Source organism: Brassica napus, chromosome C1 (assembly GCF_020379485.1).
Source record: "Brassica napus cultivar Da-Ae chromosome C1, Da-Ae, whole genome shotgun sequence".
Lineage (NCBI taxonomy): Eukaryota > Viridiplantae > Streptophyta > Magnoliopsida > Brassicales > Brassicaceae > Brassica > Brassica napus.
Genome location: NC_063444.1, coordinates 39,398,551 through 39,422,679, shown reverse-complemented (window position 1 = coordinate 39,422,679; position 24,129 = coordinate 39,398,551). Strand labels below are relative to the sequence as shown.

Here is a 24,129-nt window from a genome sequence, read left to right as displayed (position 1 = left end):
ATGAAACTGAGATATCTCTCATTATACTTTTGATGTATTTTAAGAGAGAGAGATAGAGATGTTATAATAGTAAGCCACGCAGATGCATACAATTTTTGTTTAAAACCAAATTTGCATAACACAAAATGTATATGTTGATATTTTAATATATATAAATGTATGAGATTATATGCATGCATATATAGAGTATACTATTTATACAAAACCGTTACGTGCCAGACCTCGTTACGATGTTTTCATTGCAAATATCCATTACTACATACTCTCACTATATTCGTTTCGATAAAATTATCCTTGAAAGTTTAACAGTTTCAACTTTCAAGGCTCAAAAGAACAAATTTAACTGTTTCAAAATATATGTGGGTTTCTAATTGTAATGTATTTTTTTTTGTCACAGACACTTATTCTTACAATTGCCAAAATTTATGACCTAAACACGCACTAATATGTTTAGTTTTAGTATATTTAGTAAGGTTACGAATTCTAGTAAAAAGTGTCGAAGGGAAGAAATATTTTTAGATAACGCTGTTTTAACATAATGAGTGTAAGTTTCGTCACCGCATCATAATTCAGATACAAATTAAATACGAGTGTGTGCATTGTAAAATGCTGTCTTGATACTTAGGGGGTGATCGGTAGTTGATGTAGGTGCTATCCACAGCCCTCTTTATTTCTACAGCACCAAATTCAGAGCAATCAAGCTTTAAATTTTTTTTTGAAACCACAGTTCTTGAAATAACCTACAGCTGTACAAGTGCTCTGCAAAGCCAAATATGCAAAACAATTTTTTAGTGCTTTCCATAAAATTCTACAGCACTAAAATCTAAAGTTACAGCAAAAAATCTACATATTTTTTTCTACAGCAAAAATTTTAAAACTAGTGTAATTACCAATCGGACCCTTAACAGGTCGTAATGGTCATATAAGAACTATAAAACAAATAATCACATGAAAGGGATACCGTATTATTATTTTTTTCTCAAAGCCATACATATTATATATCAACTCTTACAATAATATTCTAATGAGATAAAATCCATTTAATTAAACGGGTCTCTCAAACCTTCTATGGCCTTCCTCTGTATTCATCTCTCACAAATATCTTCTTTTTTTTGTTAAAACCCTAAAAGTATCAGAGTTTCCAGATTTTAAAGAGAGAGAGAGAGAGACTTCGCCAATATATAAAGCAGAAGAAGATCTTGACCTACATATACATATTCTCCAATCTTTGGAAAGTAGTCTTGATCATTTATTTCTCTTTCCCCAATCCTTGATTGTTGAGTCTTCTTTTCTTCTTTGATTGGCGTAGAGCTTGGTATATTGATTATACCAAAGTGGGTAGCTGCAATAAAGTGATTGATTAACCCAAACACAAAACAAACAGATTTGACTCAAAAACGGAAAATGAATTCAAACAACTGGCTTGGCTTTCCCCTTCCACCAAACCAGTCTTCTTTGCCTCCTCACGAATACAACCTTGGCCTGGTCAGCGACCATATGGACAACCCTTTCCATACACAAGGTAACATCTCTATATATATATATATATACTTATTCTCCATTTGTATATTGATGTGCTAAACAAATAATATGTTCGTAGAGTGGAATATGATCAATCCACACGGCGGAGGAGAAGGAGGAGAGGTTCCCAAGGTGGCTGATTTTCTCGGTGTGAGCAAACCAGACGAAAACCAAACCGACCACCTCGTAGCTTACAACGACTCAGACTACTACTTCCATACCAACAGCTTGATGCCTAGCGTCCAATCAAACGACGTCGTCGTAGCTTGTGACTCTAACACTCCTAACAATAGCTATGAGCTTCAAGAGAGTGCTCACAATCTACAGTCATTGACTTTGTCCATGGGGACCACCGGTGGTAATAACGCCGCAGCCAAAGCTTCGCCGTCGGAGGCCACCGGCGATAACACTAGCGGTGGTGCACTAGCCGTTGTTGAGACGGCCACGCCTAGACGTGCTTTGGATACTTTCGGACAACGAACCTCGATCTATCGTGGTGTCACAAGGTTATATACGTGACGCATGTCTCAATTAATTGATTCTTTAAATATTCTTTTTGTGATTTTAAATCGGATTTTGATGATGAAATGTATACGTATGGTTTTATTTCAATTATATTTAGGCATCGATGGACCGGTCGATATGAAGCTCACCTGTGGGATAATAGTTGTAGAAGAGAAGGCCAGTCTAGGAAAGGAAGACAAGGTAAGTAATTTACTTTCACTTATTTAGGTTCTGTATTTTAGTTTTGATTTGGCTCATATATACTAACTATGTGTATATATTTTCTTCATTCTTTGTTCTTTCTACGTAAAATGTTGGGGATTCAACACACAATCTAGTTTACTTGGGTGAGTTCATCGAACTGGATTCTTCTCTGTCATTCTCGTGGATTGATCATTATATATACTTTAGGTTAAGGAACTAAATTAAATCTACTTCTTGATATAGGTGGGTATGACAAAGAAGATAAAGCAGCAAGATCATATGATCTAGCCGCACTTAAGTACTGGGGTCCCTCGACTACTACTAATTTCCCGGTAGCTAGTTCATATGTTTTCTTGCGATAATTTCGAAATTATTAGTTATGTATATTTTTAATGTTTGATTCTTTATATCAGATAACTAACTACGAGAAAGAAGTAGAGGAAATGAAGCACATGACGAGACAAGAGTTCGTGGCGGCTATTAGAAGGTGTCTTGTTGTATCTTCATTGAGACCTTGGTTATAATATACAAATCTAAAATTTCTCTATTCGAATGACACATTTACATATTGTTTTTCTCTATTCACAGGAAAAGTAGTGGATTCTCACGAGGCGCTTCGATGTATCGAGGAGTTACAAGGTTTAATTTTATAGATAGTCACACATATATTTATCCTTTTCTACGTCAATTCACCACACAAATATGTACTAAACATGTTTATTTTTTCATATATATATATAGGCATCACCAACATGGAAGATGGCAAGCAAGGATCGGCCGAGTCGCCGGAAACAAAGACCTCTACTTGGGAACTTTTAGTAAGTACTTTGTTATTTTATCTTAACTTTGTTTGGTAAAAAAAAAAAAAAAAAAAAAAAAAAAAACCAACCACACAAGAATCGTTTCCAACCATCTAGACCCTACAAAATCAAAGTGAATTTCAAGTAACCTCCATATATATATTATATTATTTTATTTTAGTTAAAAACCTTTAGAATCACCATGTTTAATAGAAGTTTCTTCAAACCATAATTTTACGTATCTAACGATATGGTTTGTTTTGTTCAGGCACTGAGGAAGAAGCAGCAGAAGCTTATGATATAGCCGCGATAAAGTTCAGAGGACTCAACGCAGTGACCAACTTCGAGATCAACCGGTACGACGTGAAAGCCATCCTAGAGAGCAGCACTCTTCCCATAGGAGGAGGCGCGGCTAAGCGGCTCAAAGAAGCTCAGGCTCTTGAGTCTTCAAGGAAACGCGAGGCGGAGATGATAGCCCTTGGTTCAAGTTTCCAATATGGTGGTGGCTCGAGCTCAGGAGGCTCTGGCTCCAGCTCATCAAGGCTTCAGCTTCAACCTTACCCTCTAAGCATTCAACAACCATTGGAGCCTTTTCTATCTCTACAGAACAATGACATCTCTCACTATAATACCAATGCTCATGATGCTTCCTCCTTTAATCACCATAGCTATATCCAGACGCAGCTTCATCTTCACCAACAAACCAACAATTACTTGCAGCAACAATCGAGTCAGAACTCGCAGCAGCTCTATAACGCTTATCTTCAAAGCAATCCGGCTTTGCTTCATGGTCTTGTCTCTACCTCAATCGTTGACAATAACAATGGAGGATCTAACGGTAGCTACAACGCTGCAGCGTTTCTTGGGAACCACGGCATTGGTATTGGGTCGAGCTCCACCGTTGGATCTACCGAGGAGTTTCAAACTGTTAAAACAGACTACGATATGCCTCCGAGTGATAGCACAGGAGAGTACGGTGGTTGGACTGGTGAGCCTGTTCAGGGGTCGAATCCTGGTGGTGTTTTCACTATGTGGAATGAGTAAAAATGGATCTGTTTCTTGCGGCACAAGGAAATAGGTCTGTATTAGTAACTATTTTATCGTTATTCTGTTTTTATTTCCTAGTCTTGGAAGTTATATTAGAAGGGACTTTTGGTAGAAGAATTTAGGTAACGCAACTGGTTCATTTAAAATTTACGGCGAAGGTGTTGATTCTCAGACACTGGTTAAATGGTTCTTGAGGGTTAGGGTTTTATGGGTACTCAGTTAAGTTTAAGAGTACCCAATTTTTGTTTAAGGCTAACCCTTTTGACTAATTTCCAAACTTGTAGTTCATTTATTTATATCTATATTTCCTCTAGTTCTTATTATATTGTCCAACCAAAACGAGTCGACAAAAAAGTCAATAATTAGTTTTGTTTTGTTTTGCTCTTTTGTAGAGCGAGTGAAGTTTGATCCATGCATTAACGATTTGTTTAATTTTTTTGGTGTTGTATGTATTGGCTCTTTTCAGTTTGTAGAATTCTTAAACTTTCTCCACTAACTCAACATAATTTACGCATGTCTTTGTTGATCGACTAAGTCACTAATGACTTGTTTGTTAATTTTACAAATCGTAAATTTTCATCATAAACATAGTTGGCAATATAGAAGACGGAAGAGATTTTTACATAGTAAATTACATCCAATTCATTTTCAGTATTGAGATATACCAACAATAAATTTTACATCGACTGTAATGAAGCAACCTTAATGAAATAAGAAATTCAAATGTGTATATCATATAGGGAAAATAAATGAGTATCTCAATATGTGACTGGCTGTCTATATATACTATTTATTGTTAGGTTGTTCCATCTTCTAACCAAAACACTCAGAGAAGATCGTGAGAGACTGTACATATTTTCTCTTCTCTGGTTGGTAAAATAATTATTTAATAAAGTCATAAAACTCACATTTGGGTCAAAAAAATAACACTAGTAAATTTTTTTGTTTGTTATAAATTCTTAACGACACAAAGGATGATAACAGAACAAAATGTAGACTCAGAGAATGTTTATTTCTTGTCTAAAACTGTAAAAGTGTGAAAGAGACATATCAACAACAATATTTAAAAAAAAAAAAAAGTAGGGGTGGTCACGGATCGAATATCCGGATTATTTGTTTGAGTAATCAAATATCTGATCCGATTCGATTTGTAGCTATGTGGATATTAAATGTTCTGGATATTCAGAAAATTTTATAGTTTTAATTGGATATCAGATTCGATCCATACAGATAAAATAAAAAATTTTAAAATAAATAAAAAATCTAAAACAATAATATTTTATTACAAAAATAAAAATTCATATATTTTTAAAACTCTAGTAACTAATATAATAATTTTATAAACAATATTATAAGTAACCAATATGTATATAAAGGATCGGACCGAATATCCGTTCTTAAAAATATTAGTATTTGTGATTTACTTTGTTTCCTACAAATATTGAATAGTAGCATTTGTTTTGATTCGTAATGTTACTGATATCTAGATTTTTTGGTTCGAATCGAAATGAATAACGAATCGAATCATAATTACAAATATTTTGTCCAACCCTATAAAAGGACTATATGTGATGATAATAACAGCAAACATGTCACCAACAACAGTCTGAAATTATCCTCATGTGTTATTCGGATTTCAAGATCACCTACGTGCCAGGAATACATAATGAAATTGTTGATTCTTTAGCTAGGAATGCTCGATCTTTTTATAGATCTCTTTGTTTTATTGGTTGTTCTATTCCGGTCTGGTTATCCAGACCACCTCATGTTTGAGTAATAGAATAGCCGTTTGTTGAAAAAAAAAACTGTCTGAAATCTAAGCAAATCTTTTTTTTTTTCCATTTAAATAAATTTCTCTCACTTTGTCTGACCTTTCTTTGCTTCATCTTCAAATCTTCCATCTCCATCTTGTTCAAAAAAGGGAAATAATAATATAAAATAACATTTTTAAAATAATATAAAATAATATGTTATTACAAAACTAAAAATTCATATACTTTTTAAAACTCTAGTAACTAATATAATAAATTTTATAAGTAACAAAATTATAAATTACCGATATGTATATAACAGATCATACTGGATATTTGTTCTTAAAATAATTAATATTTTTGATTTGCTTTGTGTCCTACGGATATTGAATATTAGCATTTGTTTTGATTCGTAATATTACTAATATCCAGATTTTTTAGTTTGAATTGAAACAGATATCTTATCGAATCATAGGCTTTGAATGGGATACAATACATATGTAGATTAAATGCAATACATTTGTAATACAGATTGAACTACATTTTATTTCCCATTTAAAGTTTTAAATACAGAACAAAATTAAATTATAAAATAATAAATGAACTGGATGTAAATTAATACTAGTGTTAATTTTTTGATCGGCAGAGAAAAGAAAATAGATGATGAAACCATACTGAGGACCAATCACATGCATGTAGATTTTATTTTTATCTCTCTCTCTTTTTTTATTAATTGTTTAAATTATTTTTTTTTTAAATTATTCATTCACTTTAAAATAAAAAAATATTTATTTAAAATATAGTTTAATATTTTATTTTTTTTATACAATAACTTATTTACGAAATTTATTAATTAAATAGTATAAAAAATATTTGTGTGTTTTACATAAATATTATTTGTATCATCTAAATATATAACTATATTTATTTTATTTATATTGTTGATATTAATTATCATTAAGTTGGATTTTGTGTATAGTATTATTCAATAAAAGAAAAGTATATGTTACCAACAAATATATAATAACATATGTATGTATTTTTACATCTTTGTAACTTCCCAAGATATGATATGCATGTTAAAAAAGAGGGGTGACAACGATAATTGAATTACATAATTTTATTATAAAATTTAATTAGAACTTCTAATAAAATTTTCTGATAGAAAAACACATACAAAGATTGACAACGTTATTTCTATGATTTAACCAAATGATACGTAAAAAAATAAAAATAAAACAAAAATTTTTTATAGCAAACATTAGAGAAATTATTGCAAATACATCGTGGGCAAATATTTTATTAATTTTTTTAATCTTATTGTATATTATAATTATATTTATTTTTTATGTAATGTTTAGATTTTCATTGTATTTATTAAAATAATAATTATAATTGTTTGTATATTATTTTTATTTAAATATTTAAGCATTCGATCAAATAAGCTAATTCAATAAATTAATTTAACTAGTTTGATCTGTATTTATTCTGTTTGATCTGCGTTTTTTTTTATTTGCATACCATTCGAAGCCATAATTAGAATATTTTGAATTACAGCAAACACGTCACCAACAACAGTCTGAAATCTCAAGCAAATCTCTTTTTTCTTTTTCCATTTTTTCGTTTCGATTTAAATAAGTTTTTCTCACTTTCTGTGACCTTTCTTTGCTTCATCTTCAAATCTTCCCACCTCATCTTGTTCAAAAAGGGAAAAAAATCTTTTTTCTTCACGATACTTCAAAATCAAAATTTGGTTAAAGAGTTCCAGTTTTTCCTCTCTCTTCTTGCCTGATTGTATAGTTCTTAATTATCATAGCAGTTAATACTCATGGGTTTTATATGAATCCTCCGAAGCTTACGGCTCCATTGAACAGTAAAATCTTGTGAAAGTTTAATCCTTTTAAACAGAGGAAAGATACTCGATGTTAAACAAGATGAGTGAAATAATTTTGAAGATGGATGTGTGAGAATATAAGCTCCACATCGGGAGTTTAACTGCTACATGAGCCGCTACAGAAAATGTGGGTATTAATAGCATTGTAGTATAACGTTTTTAGCATTCCTGCTATTGTATACCAACACTTACTTTTTTTATAGCGTTTGTCAATTTAAAACGCTATATTTGTTATCAGCGGGAAAATAAAAATTTTTGGCTGCCTAAACTCTTTTTTTCTTCATTTTTCTCACAAAATCCCAATAGTTCTCTGGAATTAAGTTTCAATAAGGTTAGCTTCATTGTCTACTTTCAGTAATTTTTTGTAATGTGAACCAGTGTTGCTAATGTGATTTGGGTTCTTCTCAAATTGAGATTGAAGAGTATTAGTGGAGGAGGAGGAGGAGGAGACGAAGTAGCAGTGACGGTAACGCCGTCGCTCGTCACCACCACTACCATCGCAATCTCTCCAATCCACCATCGCTCGTCACCACCTCCACCACCATCGCTTTTCAGATCCGTCTTCACCGGTCTCCGTTTTCACCGGAGTCGCGACCACCACTATCTGAAGCCCTATTCCGATCCAACAACATCGGAAAATGAAGCTCGCTCACACTGACACTAACTCATTTCCATCCTTTGTCACTTCCAGATTCATCTCCCCTCAAATTCGTCGTCATCCGTAGCAGGTGTTACATCAGTCTCTATCTCTAACAACATATTCTCGATTTGAAAGTTGAAATCTTTATCATCTCAATTTGCAGAGATTTTACTCAGAAGAAGCTCAAAGATCTGTACAGGAATTAAACACATATATCTCTAGATTGCTGAAGTTTTGCTTTGTAATATATCTAATTTACTATCCTTGTGTGAAACCTTTTCTTATGAATTTTGTCTCTGTGTTTGCAAAAAAAAAGGTGTTTTTTATTTGTCTATGAAGACTATAGAGAGAGCCCACATGCCTAAGAACTTGTGGGAGAGGGTGAAGCTGCCTAGGAACTACGAGAAAGCCCTTGAAACCATTGACAATAACTTGGTAAGTGAGTTCATCGTGTACATATATTGATGCAACAAGAGTGGAGGTCTTATTATGTTTCTTTTGGTTGTGGGTGCGTGGTAGTTGTATTGGCCTAAGTTATTACAACACAAGATCAGACAAAGACTGATTAAAATGACTCAGATGCGTTGAAAACTTGCTCTTAAGACAAGGTTGGTCTTCTTTCGGAGCTGTTTGGTACTAGTTACTATTATTCTGTTGGGTCTGAATGTTTGGTGGTCTTGGTTTTGTTCACAGGAAGATGATAACTACACCTAGAAGGGGGACATCAAGAGAGAATCAAGAAGAGAGGAGAAGGTTGTGAAAGCCGCGGTCTTGGATAAGGTCACACCATGAGTCCATGAGTCCATGAGTTGGAGATGAGTCGGAGATGCCGCGGCATTGAGACAGGTACAGGACGGAGTTAGAAGCAGAACACGAGGCAGAGGAGCTCGTGAAAATTTAAATGGTGAAGCTCATTATTGAGGATGATAGTCCGTATGAGTGATCTGAGTTTTAATGTTGAAGAATATGATAAGCTTGGTTGGAGAAGATGACATGGGAGCAGAGATTAGAGTTTGAGATTAAATGTTAACGTAGACAGCTCTTAAGAAGTTGAATGTAGAGTTAGCCATCAAAAAATGTACTTAGAAATATTGTCATACTAGTTATCTCAAATCCTTGTTTGTTTTGGATCTTTAATGAAAAACATATGGTATTTTATTATTTATTTGTGTTTTATTAGAGTGTAAACTCCAAACCCCAAAGACTAAAAGTCTAATCTTTTAAAATTTTATCCTCAAATTTCATTATAAATCTCAAACCCTAAAAAAATGATATATATATACACAATTATAGGGTTTAAACCCCTAAACATAAATTTTAAAAAATTTAATCTTAAACTTAAACACAAGATTTAATAATTTATAAATTTAATCTCAAATTTCTATTTTAAACCTCAAACATTAAATTTTAAATCTATACACTAAATCTAATACTTTAAACCCCAAATTTAAACCCTACATACTAAGTCATAAATCTAATCTTTTCAAACTTATAATATAATTTTTAAACTTAATCTCCAAGTCTACTCTAAAACTCAAACCATATACACAACTCTAAATCTAAACCCAAAACACTATGTTCCAAACCCTAAACTCACTTAATTTTATTATTCTTACATCATTACTTTTACTTCAATTTAAAATTTATCTACAAAGTGAAAAATAATAATATTATTAATCTTATATCATTATTTTTATAAATGTAAATGTATAACTTAATTTCTTAATGAAATAAAAGTTTTAGTTAATCTTCTAAATATTGAACCATTCAACATTTTAAACCATTTATCTTTAAACTTAAATCTAAATTTTAACACTATTCATCTTAACCCCGAATACTATTTTCAAACATTTAATATCATATATACATAAATTTTCCACATACATAATATAAATTTCAAACTTTCAATAATTTTATAATAATTATACATACAAAAAAGATAATTTTATTCTGTTTTTCGTTTGAGTCATTGATTGATTCAGAATCAAAGGCCCAAAATCAATCTTTTATCTATCCTCACACTTTTTTCTATTGGTTTGGCATGGATCACCATTTTGCACCCTTGGATGATAAGGAATCAGGGACTGAGATTAATTGTTCATTAATTTTTTTAAAATTATTTTCCGAGATTTGAGCAGATCTCGTGTTTGAGAGAGAGAGAGAGAAAGTAAGCGATGCATATCGGCTCCTTCTCAAAAGTAAAGATCTCGTCTTCTCTATGATGATTATGGTCGACTCCTTCTCAAAAATTTTCTTCTTTCTCTCATCACTGAAACTGAACCAGAGCGCGAGGCTCACACAGAGGCTTGAGCATCGTCCGTTCGTCGTCCGGTGTTAAGCTTCTTCCAATGGAAGGGTAAACAGTCTGAAACTTTCTGAGTTTAGAGTTATCATATTCTTGCAGAAAAATCAGATCTGTGTTTGCTTGTGTAGAATCTGTGTTATCTGTTTCTGTTTGGGTTTGAGAAGATTGATTAATCTGTTTCTGTTTATGATTGATCTTATTTCAATTGATACTGTTAAGTTTAAGACAATTCGAAATTAATTTGAGCTGTTTAGGATCTGAATTTCAATGTGATCAGTTTCTGATTTGTTTAAAAGTTTGGAGTTTAAGTTTTAGATTTTGAAATTAATTTGATTTTTGATTTATTTGTTCTTGTTATAGGAAGAAGCCGGATATGAAGAAGATGTGCTGGTGTAGATGAGCCGAGCAAGAAGAAGAAAAAGAGAAAGAGAGAGAAGACAGAGACGTAAGGAGGGAAGACGAAGAAGATGGAAGAGGAAGGCGACAACAAAGTGGCGTAGATTAGGTTTAGTATTGGTTGGTTTATTAGGTTTGGTTTAGACATGGTTAGTTTAATAAACCGGGTTTGTGTGTAAACCAATGTTATGAAATGAACTGATTATTAATTGTAAACCAATTATTGTATACTGATCTTGATTAATAAATAAAATTTCATTTTTAATTATGAATTATTTAATTACGAATTATGTTTAGGTGTAGTTTTTTATTTTTTATTTTAATTTAGTCTGGGTTCATAATTATTTTTAATAAATTTTCGGATAATTAAAAACAAATTAATAACACGAAACATTTGCTATTGTTGTTTATTAAACTATAGCATTCGAAAAATCCGCTATCAAAAGTGTCGGACCTATTATAACGGGCGCTGTCAGAGCGGACAAAGAAGCGCTATTATTCATGACTCATAGCGTTTTTCGTCCGCTATTACTACCCTTATTTCTTGTAGTGAGTAATATATAAATGGTTAGGGTTAATTCACTTATCGTCAATTGGTTTTAAATTGGAAGTCAAGTAAACTGAAATGGACTTTTCAAGGGTCCTAATTCAAATTATGTAGCATTTAAGATGTCAATGCATTTCTAAGAGTTTTAATGCAGAGAGAATTCAGGTTCAAACTTAAGGTAAATGCAATCAAAGTGATGAGGTGATTCAATCAAGCTAACAAGGTTCTAACACAACTAACTAGCAACTTTCAAGCAAATGGATAAAGGAGGACACATGGGTATAGGAATTTGATGTCAAATGATTAAGATTCAATCTAAAACGGCAAGGTTTCAATCAACATCTTTCCCTAAGTCTAGATAACAATTCTAAACTAGTTCTTTGTCAAGACAAAAGCTCATTTACTCTCATTGATCAAACATCAAATGCCTTTGGTTTGTGTCAATCAAGCAATCATTAAGCACAGATCATTCAACTTTCTAAGCTCCCCTAACATCAAATGCCTTTGGTAGGGTAAGCTAAGAGCATGTTGAGTTGGCTCAGACATTTCATCGAACACCTCCCGGGCAATTAAATGTCTAGATAGCTAATCCAAATTGGTCAGCTCTAGATTAGCATTAAGATCACTCAATCAAGCAAGAAAACATATTAATCTACTCTAAACATTCTAGATCATCACTTAATCATCCTAATCATCCTAACTCATGAATCCAAAGATGAGTACTCACTCATTATCATGGTAGACACTAAATCGTTAGTTGATCTAAGTCTAAACATGATTAATGATCAAAGTAATCAAGCAAACACAAGAGAATATGATCAAGATTAGATCTTTCACCCAAAAGTGGCTTTTTATTAGATAGAAAACAAGATATCCCCTAAAATTAGGTCTAAAAAGTATTTATAGTGGCCTAAAAACGAGCTGGGTCGACCCAACAAGCATGGATTGACCCAAGATAATTTGGGTAAAAAGTTGGTAAAAACAGAAGTGCAGATTTTTCTAAGTGTCGCAGCTGGTTTTCGACATGCGTCTTCAGGCCGCTGCAACAAGTACATATGGGGCAGGGGCGTGTGCATTTTCCCAGCGGTTTGGCTGGCCGCTGCATTTGGCCGCTGGGATAGTTGGGAACTCGTCTTATGAACCAAAATCACAATTTTTGTCTCTAAACCATCTCCAAAGGTTCCAAACTCACCAAATAGCATCTCCATCACCTAATAGAGACAAATGTATATGCAATGCACCTAAATCTACTCTAAATGCATCTAAATGGACAAATTAAGAACAAAAAAGATTGCTAAAACTATGCAAATACACAAGATATCAACTCCCCCAAACTAGAACTTTACTTGTCCACAAGTAAATTTTCAAGGTCAATTAGAAGAAAAGTTTGAAAATGGGAGCTCATAACCAAAAGACACCCTTTCTAACCTTCAATGTAACATCCCAAAGAAAACATAGCAAATAGCATGAGCAACTTTCTTAGTGCACTCTAGCTTCTCAAGGCCTATCAAGAATCTTTTGTCTCTACACAAGTTACATTGCCATTCAACCAACAAGTTCCTTAGCCAACTCTCACATTCATCCAACAAGTTCCTTAGCCAACTCTCACATTCATTCACACACACACACACAAGGTGAATTCTTGCAAATGGATATTTGATCTCAATCATTTGGCTTGGTGAGAGAATATGGTCTAATGTGAAGAAAAATGGGTTTCAATTGCATTATTTTTAGTGACTCACACTCAAAAATAGGAACAAGATCATTATGCAAAATTTATCAAAGAAAGGAGCAATTCATGTATACAATGCTTGTTCTCATCATTCTACCCATTTCCTAAGTAGCTCTAAGTTCTACCATTCTTTTCTTTCTTTCCCAAACCCAAAATACTCCCTCTTTCATCTCTCACCCATTGAACTCTCCTTTCTTTCCTTTGATTTAACCAACTAGGGACTTGTTCTTTTGAATTTACACTTTTAGACTTAGCTCTCTTCTTTTCTTTTCCCCCACTCAACTATTGTTTCTTTGATTCCCCTTTTTTTTTTTGGGAGGGGGTTCTATTGATACTTTAGAGCTTTTCCTTTCTAACTTTCTTTGTCCCTAGGGGTTTCTTACTTTAAACACTCTTTTTGGTTCATCTCTTTCGCTCAATCTCTCTCATTCCCAGGATCAAAAGAATTTAAGCTCACAAACCCAAAAACCATCCTAGAGGCTAACTCAAATGAAGTCCCAATGCTAGCCAAAGATGAGAACAACCCCATTGTCGCTCCTAATACTCTCAAGATTTTGCACATGACATGCTATCAATAAAAGACCTCACTCAAGCAAATTAATGTTGGCTTCAAAGAATGGTGAGGGTTAATGGGTATGAGAGTGCCATTTGGGTTAACAAAGATTGGTACAAGGAGAGAAAGATAACCCAAATGTGTATGATATCCATGATCAAGTATGCAAATGCCCATATGCAATAGAGATTAAGTTCATTAAGCCTTAGTTCATTTGGAGTTGGTTTCAAGAACAATGTCAATCATCAAGCAAGCAACATGTTTCAAGAAGAGTTTTCAAGGCTCGAAGCTTACAAGCTTTTTCAAGAGATGCTTAAGCTACTTGATATGTTTACCTAGGATATCAAATTGAGTTCTAGACATGTGTTCTTTACAAGGTTTCTCCCTATGCATGAATGCAATCTAAATGCTTCTAGACTCAATCCTAAAGATGCAAATGATGCAACTAAATGCTTCTTTTTATGATTTTCAAAAAATTTCAATTTTTGTGGGTTTTCTATGCAAATAAATATGCACAATGGAATGCATGAGACTCAGTGACAAGTAGACAAAACAAAACACAATGTGAGATAGTAGACTCTCCCTCAAACTTACTTCACATAGTCCCTTGTGTGAGAATAAGCTCAAAGGAGAGATCTAAGGGAAAGACATAAACATGATAACTAAGTATTTACAAAGGTAGAATGCACTTACTTGAAGTTGGCTGTCACGAGAGAAGGGAAATGAAGAGGGAGGACTTGTTGTCACCTTGGAATTTTCGACACACTTACATGACCGTTGGAAATTTTTGAGAATTCCCCCAAACTTGTCCCTAAGCTTATTCAAACACACTAAAGCAAGAAAAAGATATATAGAAATATATACAAAGGATACCATGGGACTTCCTCCCAAGTGAGCTTGTTTTAAGTCTCTAGCTTGACTTTCCTTCCAATTGGCTAATGAAGAGGAGGATCTTTCCCACCTTCAAGACTGATGGTGAGGACTTGAGAGAGAAGCTCTTGAAGCTTGATTGGATCATCTTGGAGATGTGGAGTGATGATGGCCTTTGCACTTGAGAATGGTGTAGACTTTCCCTTGCATTTGATCTTGTACTCAATAGCTCCATCCTTGAACTTCATTGGGTGAAGAGTGAGAGCGTGTGGCATCATATCAAGAGGTGAAGGGTGAGGTTCTTTCATCATCTTCTTCTTGCCATGAGCAGCCTTTGTGGCTCTACTCACCTCTTCCTTTGTAGCACTTTCCAAGTGCTCATCACACATCTCTTTAGAGGACTCTCCATCAAGATATTCTTTTCTACTAACAACCATTTCATCCTTGATCTTTTCAATGGAAGGTTCTCCACAAGTGATGGTTCCACAATACTCAAAATTCATCATTGGAGACTTGATTGGGTAGGAGACAGCTTTGTTCACATTGAGGAATGTTACCTTCTTGTTGGCAAAGTCAATGCAAGCTCCTACTGTTGTGAGAAATGGTGTGCCAAGGATCAATGAGACTCTCTTCTCAGTTGCCATCTTCAAAACAGTGAGATCAATAGGGATGATGCAGTCTCTAATCTTCATAGGGTAGTCTTTGATTAAACCTAATGAAGTTGTTGAAGAAGAGTCTCCAAACATGATTGAAGATGTGTTTGGCTCCATGTTCTCAATCCCAAGACTCTTCACCATCTCCATTGATATCACATTCACACTTGCACCAGAATCAACAAGAGCATCATCAAGTGTAAACTTACTAAGGGAGCAAGACAAGGTGAATTTCCCTTGGGTTTCTAGTTTTGGAATAGACTTTGGTGTGACTGGTGGATCAAGCTGCATAGTAGAGATGTTTAGGAGCTCTCCTACTTCTTCTTTGTGAGCTAGAATGTCCTTGATGAGCATCATTTGGACATGAGCATCATGCATATTTGATATCTGTGGAAGCTTGACTCCTACATCTCCCATGTCTTTTCTGAACTTGGAGATCACCTTCTTTTGAGCTTTAGTGAGGAATCTTTGTGGAAATGGGAGCTTGTCATAAGGTGATTGCTCAACCACAGGAGCTTCTTCTAGCTGAACCTCCTTCAATTGCGTGACAGCTTTCCCAATAACCAGTTTCTCATTTTTGTGTCTAACTGGTTGCAAAACCTTTCTCTCAACCTTCTTTACAGTTTGTATCTCAACCCATCCCACAATCTTATGTTCAACCTTCTCAACAATCTGTGCTTCAGCCTTGGCAACAACTTCTGTTCCATACATGAGTCTTTCAATCTGATCTTTCTCTTTCTCATGATCACTCAACTCAATCTCAGAAGTAGTTGAGAGGATAACATTGCAATACTCTTTGGGATTCTGCTCTGATTTTCCTGGTAGAGATCCCATTGGGCTCTTGGAGGTTGAAGGCATAGAGAAAAACTGATTCTCCAAAGCCCTGAAGTGAGAGGAGAGTTGTAGGAACTTGTTGTTGAGGTCATTGTAGCTTCCATCAACTTTGGTGTGAAGGTTCTTCAGCTCATATCCAATGTGCTTCTCACTTCTAGTTTGGGACTCCAAGATCTGTTTCAACATTGCATCAGTGCTACTCTCTTGTGGAGCAGAGGTAGAAGATCCGTCTTGGCCTTGTGTAGACTGATTTTCTTTGGAGGGGAGACCTTGAGAGTAATTTTGTCTAGCTTGGTAACCACCTTGTTGGTTGTTGTAGAAGGGCTTTTGTTGGTAGTTGTTGTACTGAAAGTTAGGCTCCTTCTTGTACCATGTCCCATTAGCATTCACAAAACAAAGCTCTTCTTGACCTTCTAGACCATCAACTTCATTAAGCACAGCAATCCCTTCTTGTTTCTGCTCACCAACAAAGTTCACCTTCTCTTGTTTAGCTCTATCCAAGAGAAGCATATCCATCTTGTCTTGTAGAGCCTTTAACTCTCTCTCTCTTGTTGTTTGTATCATCACCTCCACTGCCTATGTTGCTTATATCATGCTCATCACTGTAGACTGAATCACTCTTAGCCATATTCTCTACAAGCTCCAAAGCATCTGCTTCACTCCTCACCTAGAAGAAACCAGTGCTAGCAGTATCAAGCTGGATTCTAAACTTGGGCAAAGCACCTCTGTAGAAAGTACTAAGCAAACTCTCCATATTGAAGCCTTGATGAGGACATTGAGAGATGTAGCTGTTGAACCTTTCCCATGCTTCTCCAAAGCCTTCGAGATTCCTTTGATGAAATCCAGAGATTTCATTCCTTAGCTTAGCAGTTCTTGAAGTAGAGAAAAACTTGGTGAGGAAAGCTTTCTTGCACTCATCCCATGTAGTGATTGAATCTCTTGAAAGACTCTTCTCCCATGTGTGAGCTTTGTCTCCCAAATAAAATGGAAATAGCCTTACCTTAAATGCATCTTCAGAGACACCATTGATATTTGTTGTTCCACACAGATTATCAAAGTTATCCAAGTGGTCTAGTGGATCCTCCAAGGCAAGACCATGGTACTTGTTGCTCTGGATCATGTTTATCAAGCTTGACTTGATCTCAAAGTTGTTATTTTCCACAGCTGGTGCTCTGATGCCAGCTTTATGCCCATGATATTGGGCTCATCATGGGTGCCAATAGCTCTAGCTTGGCGCTGTGGGTGTTGTGGCCTAAGATTTGCAGCTCTTTGGCCAATGCCTTCTCCATCTTGAGGCTGATTCTGATGTTGATCCATCACAAACCCCAATCTGTCTAAGTGAGCCTGTTGCTCTTCTTCTCTCCCCTTCCTTGCAATCTCCCTTTCAAGTGATCTAATATCTTCAACTCTTGGAACTAGGTCTGTTGGGCCTCTGCTCCGCAAGTTCATGCACCTGAGATACAAAAGGGCTAGGAAAGAGAATCAGTAACAAGATATAAGAAAGATAAGACTTAGTCTCAAGTAAGGACCAAATCTCAATGTCAAAATCAACTTAGAATTGGCAACGGCGCCAAATTTGAAATGGTCATTTCAAGGGTCCTAATTCAAATCATGTAGTATTTAAGATGTCAATCCCTTTCTAAGAGTTTTAAAGTAGAGAGAATTCAGGTTCAAACTTAAGCTAAATGCAATCAAAGTGATGAGGTGATTCAATCAAGCTAACAAGGTTTTAACACAACTAACTAGCAACTTTCAAGCAAATTGATAAAGGAGGACACATGGGTATAAGAATTTGATGTCAAATGATTAAGATTCAATCTAAAATGACAAGGTTTCAATCAACATATTTTCTTAAGTCTAGATAACAATTCTAAGCTAGTTCTTTGTCAAGACAAAACCTCATTTACTCTCATTGATCAAACATCAAATGCCTTTGGTTTGTGTCAATCAAGAAATCATTAAGAACAAATCATTCAACTTTCTAAGCTCCCCTAAAATCAAATGCCTTTGGTAGGGTAAGCTAAGAGCATGTTGAGTTGGCTCAGACATTTCATCGAACACCTCCTGGGCAATGAAATGTCTAGATATCTAATCCAAATTGGTCAACTCTAGATTAGCATTAAGATAACTCAATCAGAAAACATATTAATCTACTCTAAACATTCTAGATCATCACTTAATCATCCTAATCATCCTAAACCATGAATCCAAAGATAACTACTCACTCATTATCATGGTAGACACTAAATCATTAGTTGATCTAAGTCTAAACATGACTAATGATCAAAGTAATCAAGCAAACACAAGAGAATATGATCAAGATTAGATCTTTCACCCAAAAGTGGCTTTTTTATTAGATAGAAAACAAGATATCCCCTAAAATTAGGTCTAAAAAGTATTTATAGTGGACTAAAAACGAGCTGGGTTGACCCAACAAGCATGGGTTGACCCAAGATAATTTGGGTAAAAAGTTGGTAAAAACAGAAGTGCAGATTTTTCTAAGTGTCGCAGCTTGTTTTCGACACGCGTCTTCACGCCGCTGCAACAAGTACATATGGGGCAGGGGCGTGTGCATTTTCCCAGCGGTTTGGCTTGGCAGCTACATTTGGCCGCTGGGACAGTTGAGAACTCGTCTTATGAACCAAAATCACCATTCTTGTCTCTAAATCATCTCCAAAGGTTCCAAACTCACCAAATATCATCTCCATCACCTAATAGAGACAAATGTATATGCAATGCACCTAAATCTACTCTAAATGCATCTAAATGGAAAAATTGAGAACTAAAATGATTGCTAAAACAATGCAAATACACAAGATATTATAAACTTAACATCGTATCAGAATTCAAACACACCCAGCCCAATTGAACTGAAATCGATCTGGCCCATCAAAAGAGACCGATTGATCGTAAACCGACCAACCCGTATGGTCCGGCGGTCAAGACTAAACTGAATCCTACACTGGGATATTGTCGAGATTGATGGTTATAAGAACAATCATCTCGAGGGGGGGATGAGAGAATATAAGCTCCCACATCGAAAGTTTAACTGAGACATGAATAATATATAAACGATTATGACCAATTCACTTATCACCAATTGGTTTCAAGTTGAAAACTCATGACAAGTCCTAACTTAACATGATGATTATTAAGTCGTGAAACAGATCGGAAGATGAGCTTTTGGTTCTGCTTTTCTTGTAATTCACAAGTTCGAGAGACGATGATGGGTTAAAGAAGAAGAAAAAAAAGATCTCGATTTTTCGAGTTTGTTGTTTCTTGATCAAATTTATATATTCTTCTTCTTAGGTATTTGGTAAAGAAGATTTGTTTGGCTAAATAAACAGAGAGATGCAATCTTGCTGCGATCCAAGAGGTTAAATTACATTTTTAACTTGTAAGTCTCGATTCTTGAAAACTCAAATGTGTATTTTATGACTTAATGAAATTCATATGAGTTTTGATATCAAAGCTTAAGAGTCCTTATATTGTCGAGTAAAAAGATCCATGGGTCGAAAATGTAATTTTAGCCTTTGTTCAAAGCTCATAATCAAGCACCAATTTAACATAGAATTCTGCTTTTTTTACTTGTTACTGGTTATGCAGGTTTGTGTGTGCATTATAACTAGTTATTGTGAGGGTGGAGACATGTAAGGCATTTCCATTCAAATTTTATGTTTCTTTGGTTGTTCTCTGGGGTTTATTTTTACTGATTTTGGTAAATGCAGGATATGTTAAAGAAAACTAGTGGAACATTTGTGTCTGAGGAAGTGATTAATCTCATTAAGACATCTATTTGGTATAGACAAGTAATGAACTGATATTGAATCTAACATTAGGATTATATCTTCTTTTGTGTAGAAACTATATATGTAGATGGATGGTTCAGCTACTGTTGGCTATAGATTACCTCCATAACTATTCTATATATTTCTATTAGGTTGTATATTAATATTCTATATATATTTACTTAAAGATGCTTAGTATAATTATATAATATATATAATAGAAATAATAAAAATACAAGATATTCTAAGATATGTTTAGAACTATCGAGTTCTTCACTGTGACCTTAAGGTAAATTAATGTCTATTACTCTATATGCTTCAATGGAACAGATCACTCACAAACAATGTAAACCAAATTTTTACAGTGCTCCAACTTATTCCTCACCAAAGAAAACGAGATTTGATTAGGTAAAGATATCAGAAGCTGTTTTAAACCCCTTTGTGAGATCTTTTTTTCAGGTGATTCTGGTCTTGCAAAACTTCAAGGCAGAGATAATCTTGCTTCCTCGGTAATGCTCATATTTCATTGGGATTTATAGCTCTAATAAAAACGAAAGGTTTGTTATTGAATTGATTGAAGATTCTGTTACAGTCACTCTCTTATATATGAGAGAGTATATTTGGTTTGATCATAACCGAACTAATAGACTCGGTTTAACATAAACCGGACTATACAATCATCATATCTAATACCCCTCTTCAAGATGGCATGTATATGTTCGAAAATGCCATCTTGCGTACATGAGTAAGAAACAAAGCATGATATAATGGTTTAGTAAACATGTCGACAAGCTGATTCTCCGTCCGAACATGTAGAGTCTTGATCAAACCCTTGATGATCTTCTCACGAACAATGTAACAATCATTTTCCAAGTGTTTAGTGCGCTCGTGAAACACTGCATTATTTGCAATATGGATAGCCGCAGTAAAATCACAAAAGAACGCCACCGGTTTGATTTGGGGAGCGAGAAACTCCTGAAGAAGCTTCACCAACCAAGCAACTTCTCGAACAAAAAACTCCATAGCACGATACTCAGACTCCGCAGAAGAATGAGAAACCGTGTCTTGTTTCTTGGACTTCCAGACAATGAGTGATGGACCAAGAAACATACAAAAACCTGAATTTGATCGGCGTGTGTCAGCAAAAGAAGACCAATCTGCATCCGTGAAACACTTGAGAAGCAAATCAGAATGAACCGAGTAGAAAATGCCTTTCCCAAGCGTGATTTTTAAGTAATGAAGAACCTTATAAGCCGCATGAAGATGAGACTGTTTGGGAGCTGATGCAAACTGACATAATCGATTAACCGCGAAGGTAATGTCAGGGTGGGTTATAGTCAGATACATCATCTTACCAACAAGTCTTATGTAGATAGTTGGATCAGGAAGAACAGGTTCGAGACTATCTTGAACAAGTTTGATACTCGGATCCATCGGAATAGTAGAAGGTTTACAATCCAAAAGGCATGTTTCTTCTAGTAACTCCAAAACATATTTGTACTGACAAATAGAAATCCCTTCTTTTGAACGAGCAATCTCTAGTCCCAAGAAATATCGCAAAGGACCAAGATCACGCAACTTGAAGGACTTCCTAAGACCTTCTTTAAGATGTGAAACACTGTCATCATCATTGCTTGCAATGATTATATCATCAACATAAACTAACACTGCAACATATTTGCCATGCTTGTGACTGATGAAGAGAGTGTGATTGGAGTGAGATGTCTGAAAGCCAAGGCTTATTAGGTGGAACTGAACTTCAGAAACCACTATCGTGAAGCCTGTCTAAGACCATATAATGACTTTTTGAGTCTACAAACCGGATTGGGAGGTAAGACAGTTCCTTCTTTGGGAGTATAACCCAGAGCAAGAGACATATATATTTCTTCAGCAAGATCGCCATTTAGAAAAGCATTAGAGATGTCCAATTGAGTGAGACTCCAATGCTTAACTGCTGCAACAACTAATAAGGTCTTGACTGTAGTCATTTTGGCCAGATGAGAAAATGTATCAACAAAATCTATCCCCTCCTGTTGTGTATAGCCTTTTGCTACAAGCCATGCCTTACACCTCTCCAACGTACCATCCGCATTGAGCTTTACTTTATAAACCCAACGACAACCAATAGCATGTTTACCATCATGTAAAGAAACTACTTCCCATGTATCAGTACTCTCCAGTGCAATAAGTTCTTCATTCATCGCTTGAATCCATTCATCAAACTTCTTTGCTTGAGCAAAGGATGAAGTTCGGGATGATGCATTACAGAGAAAATGCAATCCTGATAAGTTGAAGAAAGCTTCTCATAAGATACATGTGCAGCCAGAGGATAGGGAATAGTAGTCTCTGTCATGTTACAGTAGTAATCTTGTAGGTGGTATACTGGAGTTTTAGTAGACCTTTTCTGATCAGAGGTAGAAGCCGGCTGATCAGTTAAAGTAGACTTTGATTCCACAACCACATGACTTGTAGGAACTACTGTAGGAAGAGGAGCTGAGTCTGTGGATGATGATTCCTTATTATCAGGCACATAGGTATTATCAGGCACATAGGAACTAAAGATATCAGGTAAGTCTTTAGATGATGGAATGGATAGAATCTTCATGAAACACTACATTTCGAGAGATGAAAATGATGTTTGTATCCAAATTCATAACCTTGTAGCCTTTATAAAACCTGACGGGTATCCAAGGAAGATGCATGCCTTAGCTCTTGGTTGAAATTTGTGCCGATTCTTTGAAGAAGTAGACACATAACAGAGGCATCCAAAAATATGTATGCATGTATAACCAGGTTACTTAGAAGTCAGCCTCTGGTAAGGCGATTTGTCTTGAAGTAAAGGTGAAGGAAGACGGTTGATCAAGAATACTGCAGTAAGTATACAATCAGACCAGTATTCAAGAGGTAACTTCGTCTGAAACATCAGAGAACGAGCCACATTCAATATATGTTGATGTTTCCTTTCAACAACTGAGTTCTGTTCTAGAGTTTCTGGACAGGAATGAAAAGATGTGATTCCTTTTTCCTTATACAGAGTAGAAAACCGCAGCTAATAGACTCGGCTTAACATAAATGATTGAAGATTCTGTTATTGAATTGAATTGAATTGAAGATTCTGTTACAGAGTAAAAAACGAAAAGTTTGTTATTGAATTGATTGAAGATTCTGTTACAATCACTCTCTTATATATGAGAGAGTATATTTGGTTTGATCATAACCGAACTAATAGACTCGGCTTAACATAAACCGGACTATACAATCATCATATCTAATAAGCTCTTAGCCGAACATTTCCTGAATCATTTTCTTGTTTTTCAGATTGTGGGAACACCAAACATGTGCCCAGAACTTCTTGCAGATATACCTTACGGCTACAAATCTGATATTTGGTCTTTAGGTTTATATTCTCTTCTTGAACTTACATAATCCTTAGAACTTCTAGTTTCTTGAACTTGTTCTTGATTTCTCTGAAAGATTTTGTTTTACAGGTTGTTGTATGTTTGAAGTAGCTGCACATCAACTTGCCTTCAAAGCTTCTGTAAGAACATTTCTCATTATGTGTTGTGTTAAATCTGAAGTCTCTTTTGAATTTTTTGAAAATTCTGTTTCTTGGAACCAAGACATGGCTGGACTCATCAACAAGATTAACCGCTCTTCTCTTTCTCCCCTCCCGGTCATGTATACATGTACATTTAGATTGTTTCCAAGTTTTTGAGTGTTGAAATATTAACAGTTTCTAATATGTTTTTTTGCCAAAAAAGACTGCTTAAACATATTCAAGCAGTAGCAGAAAAAGTAGAGGAAAGAGATAAGAGAAAAAAAAGAATACAAATGCAAGTTCAAAAGACATAGAGAGACCAGGAAAGACCTAAGAGATGTCATTGATTATAGCACATTAACCCTACTACGTGGAATATCAGAAGAAGAGCCTGAGAAGCGATGAGAGAGCAGAAGCATTGGAATCTTTGTTGGAGCTTGTGCAGGTTCACTTAGGCAAGAAAAGTTTGATAAACTCAGAAGGAGTCTTAAAGCCTTTTGGAGATGAATCAGTTTCATCAAGAGAAATCGCGATTTGGCTCACCAAAAGTCT

At 35.0% G+C, this 24,129-nt stretch overlaps 2 protein-coding genes, 1 non-coding gene and 1 pseudogene across 3 annotated transcripts; 3 read left to right on the top strand and 1 right to left on the bottom strand.

Moving 5' to 3' along the window:
- Positions 1-982: 982 nt before the first annotated feature.
- Positions 983-4,396, top strand: LOC106386385 (AP2-like ethylene-responsive transcription factor PLT1). Its single transcript, XM_013826237.3, has 9 exons — positions 983-1,522; positions 1,601-2,027; positions 2,144-2,226; positions 2,364-2,372; positions 2,473-2,561; positions 2,643-2,716; positions 2,818-2,868; positions 2,971-3,047; positions 3,298-4,396. Exons 1-9 carry the CDS (start codon positions 1,405-1,407, stop codon positions 4,071-4,073), a joined length of 1,704 nt encoding a protein of 567 aa, XP_013681691.2. The 5' UTR covers positions 983-1,404; the 3' UTR covers positions 4,074-4,396.
- Positions 4,397-14,829: 10,433 nt separating this feature from the next.
- LOC125580013 lies at positions 14,830-16,767 on the bottom strand. The gene is made up of 3 exons (XM_048743943.1): positions 16,598-16,767; positions 15,601-16,537; positions 14,830-15,552 (listed from the first exon to the last, which is right to left on the bottom strand). Exons 1-3 carry the CDS (start codon positions 16,765-16,767, stop codon positions 14,830-14,832), a joined length of 1,830 nt encoding a protein of 609 aa, XP_048599900.1.
- A 242-nt stretch (positions 16,768-17,009) lies between these two features.
- LOC125581081 lies at positions 17,010-17,116 on the top strand. Its single transcript, XR_007318792.1, has one exon. It is a non-coding gene; the product is annotated as a small nucleolar RNA R71 (small nucleolar RNA).
- Positions 17,117-19,391: 2,275 nt separating this feature from the next.
- LOC106383176 lies at positions 19,392-23,805 on the top strand (annotated as a pseudogene).
- Positions 23,806-24,129: the final 324 nt, after the last annotated feature.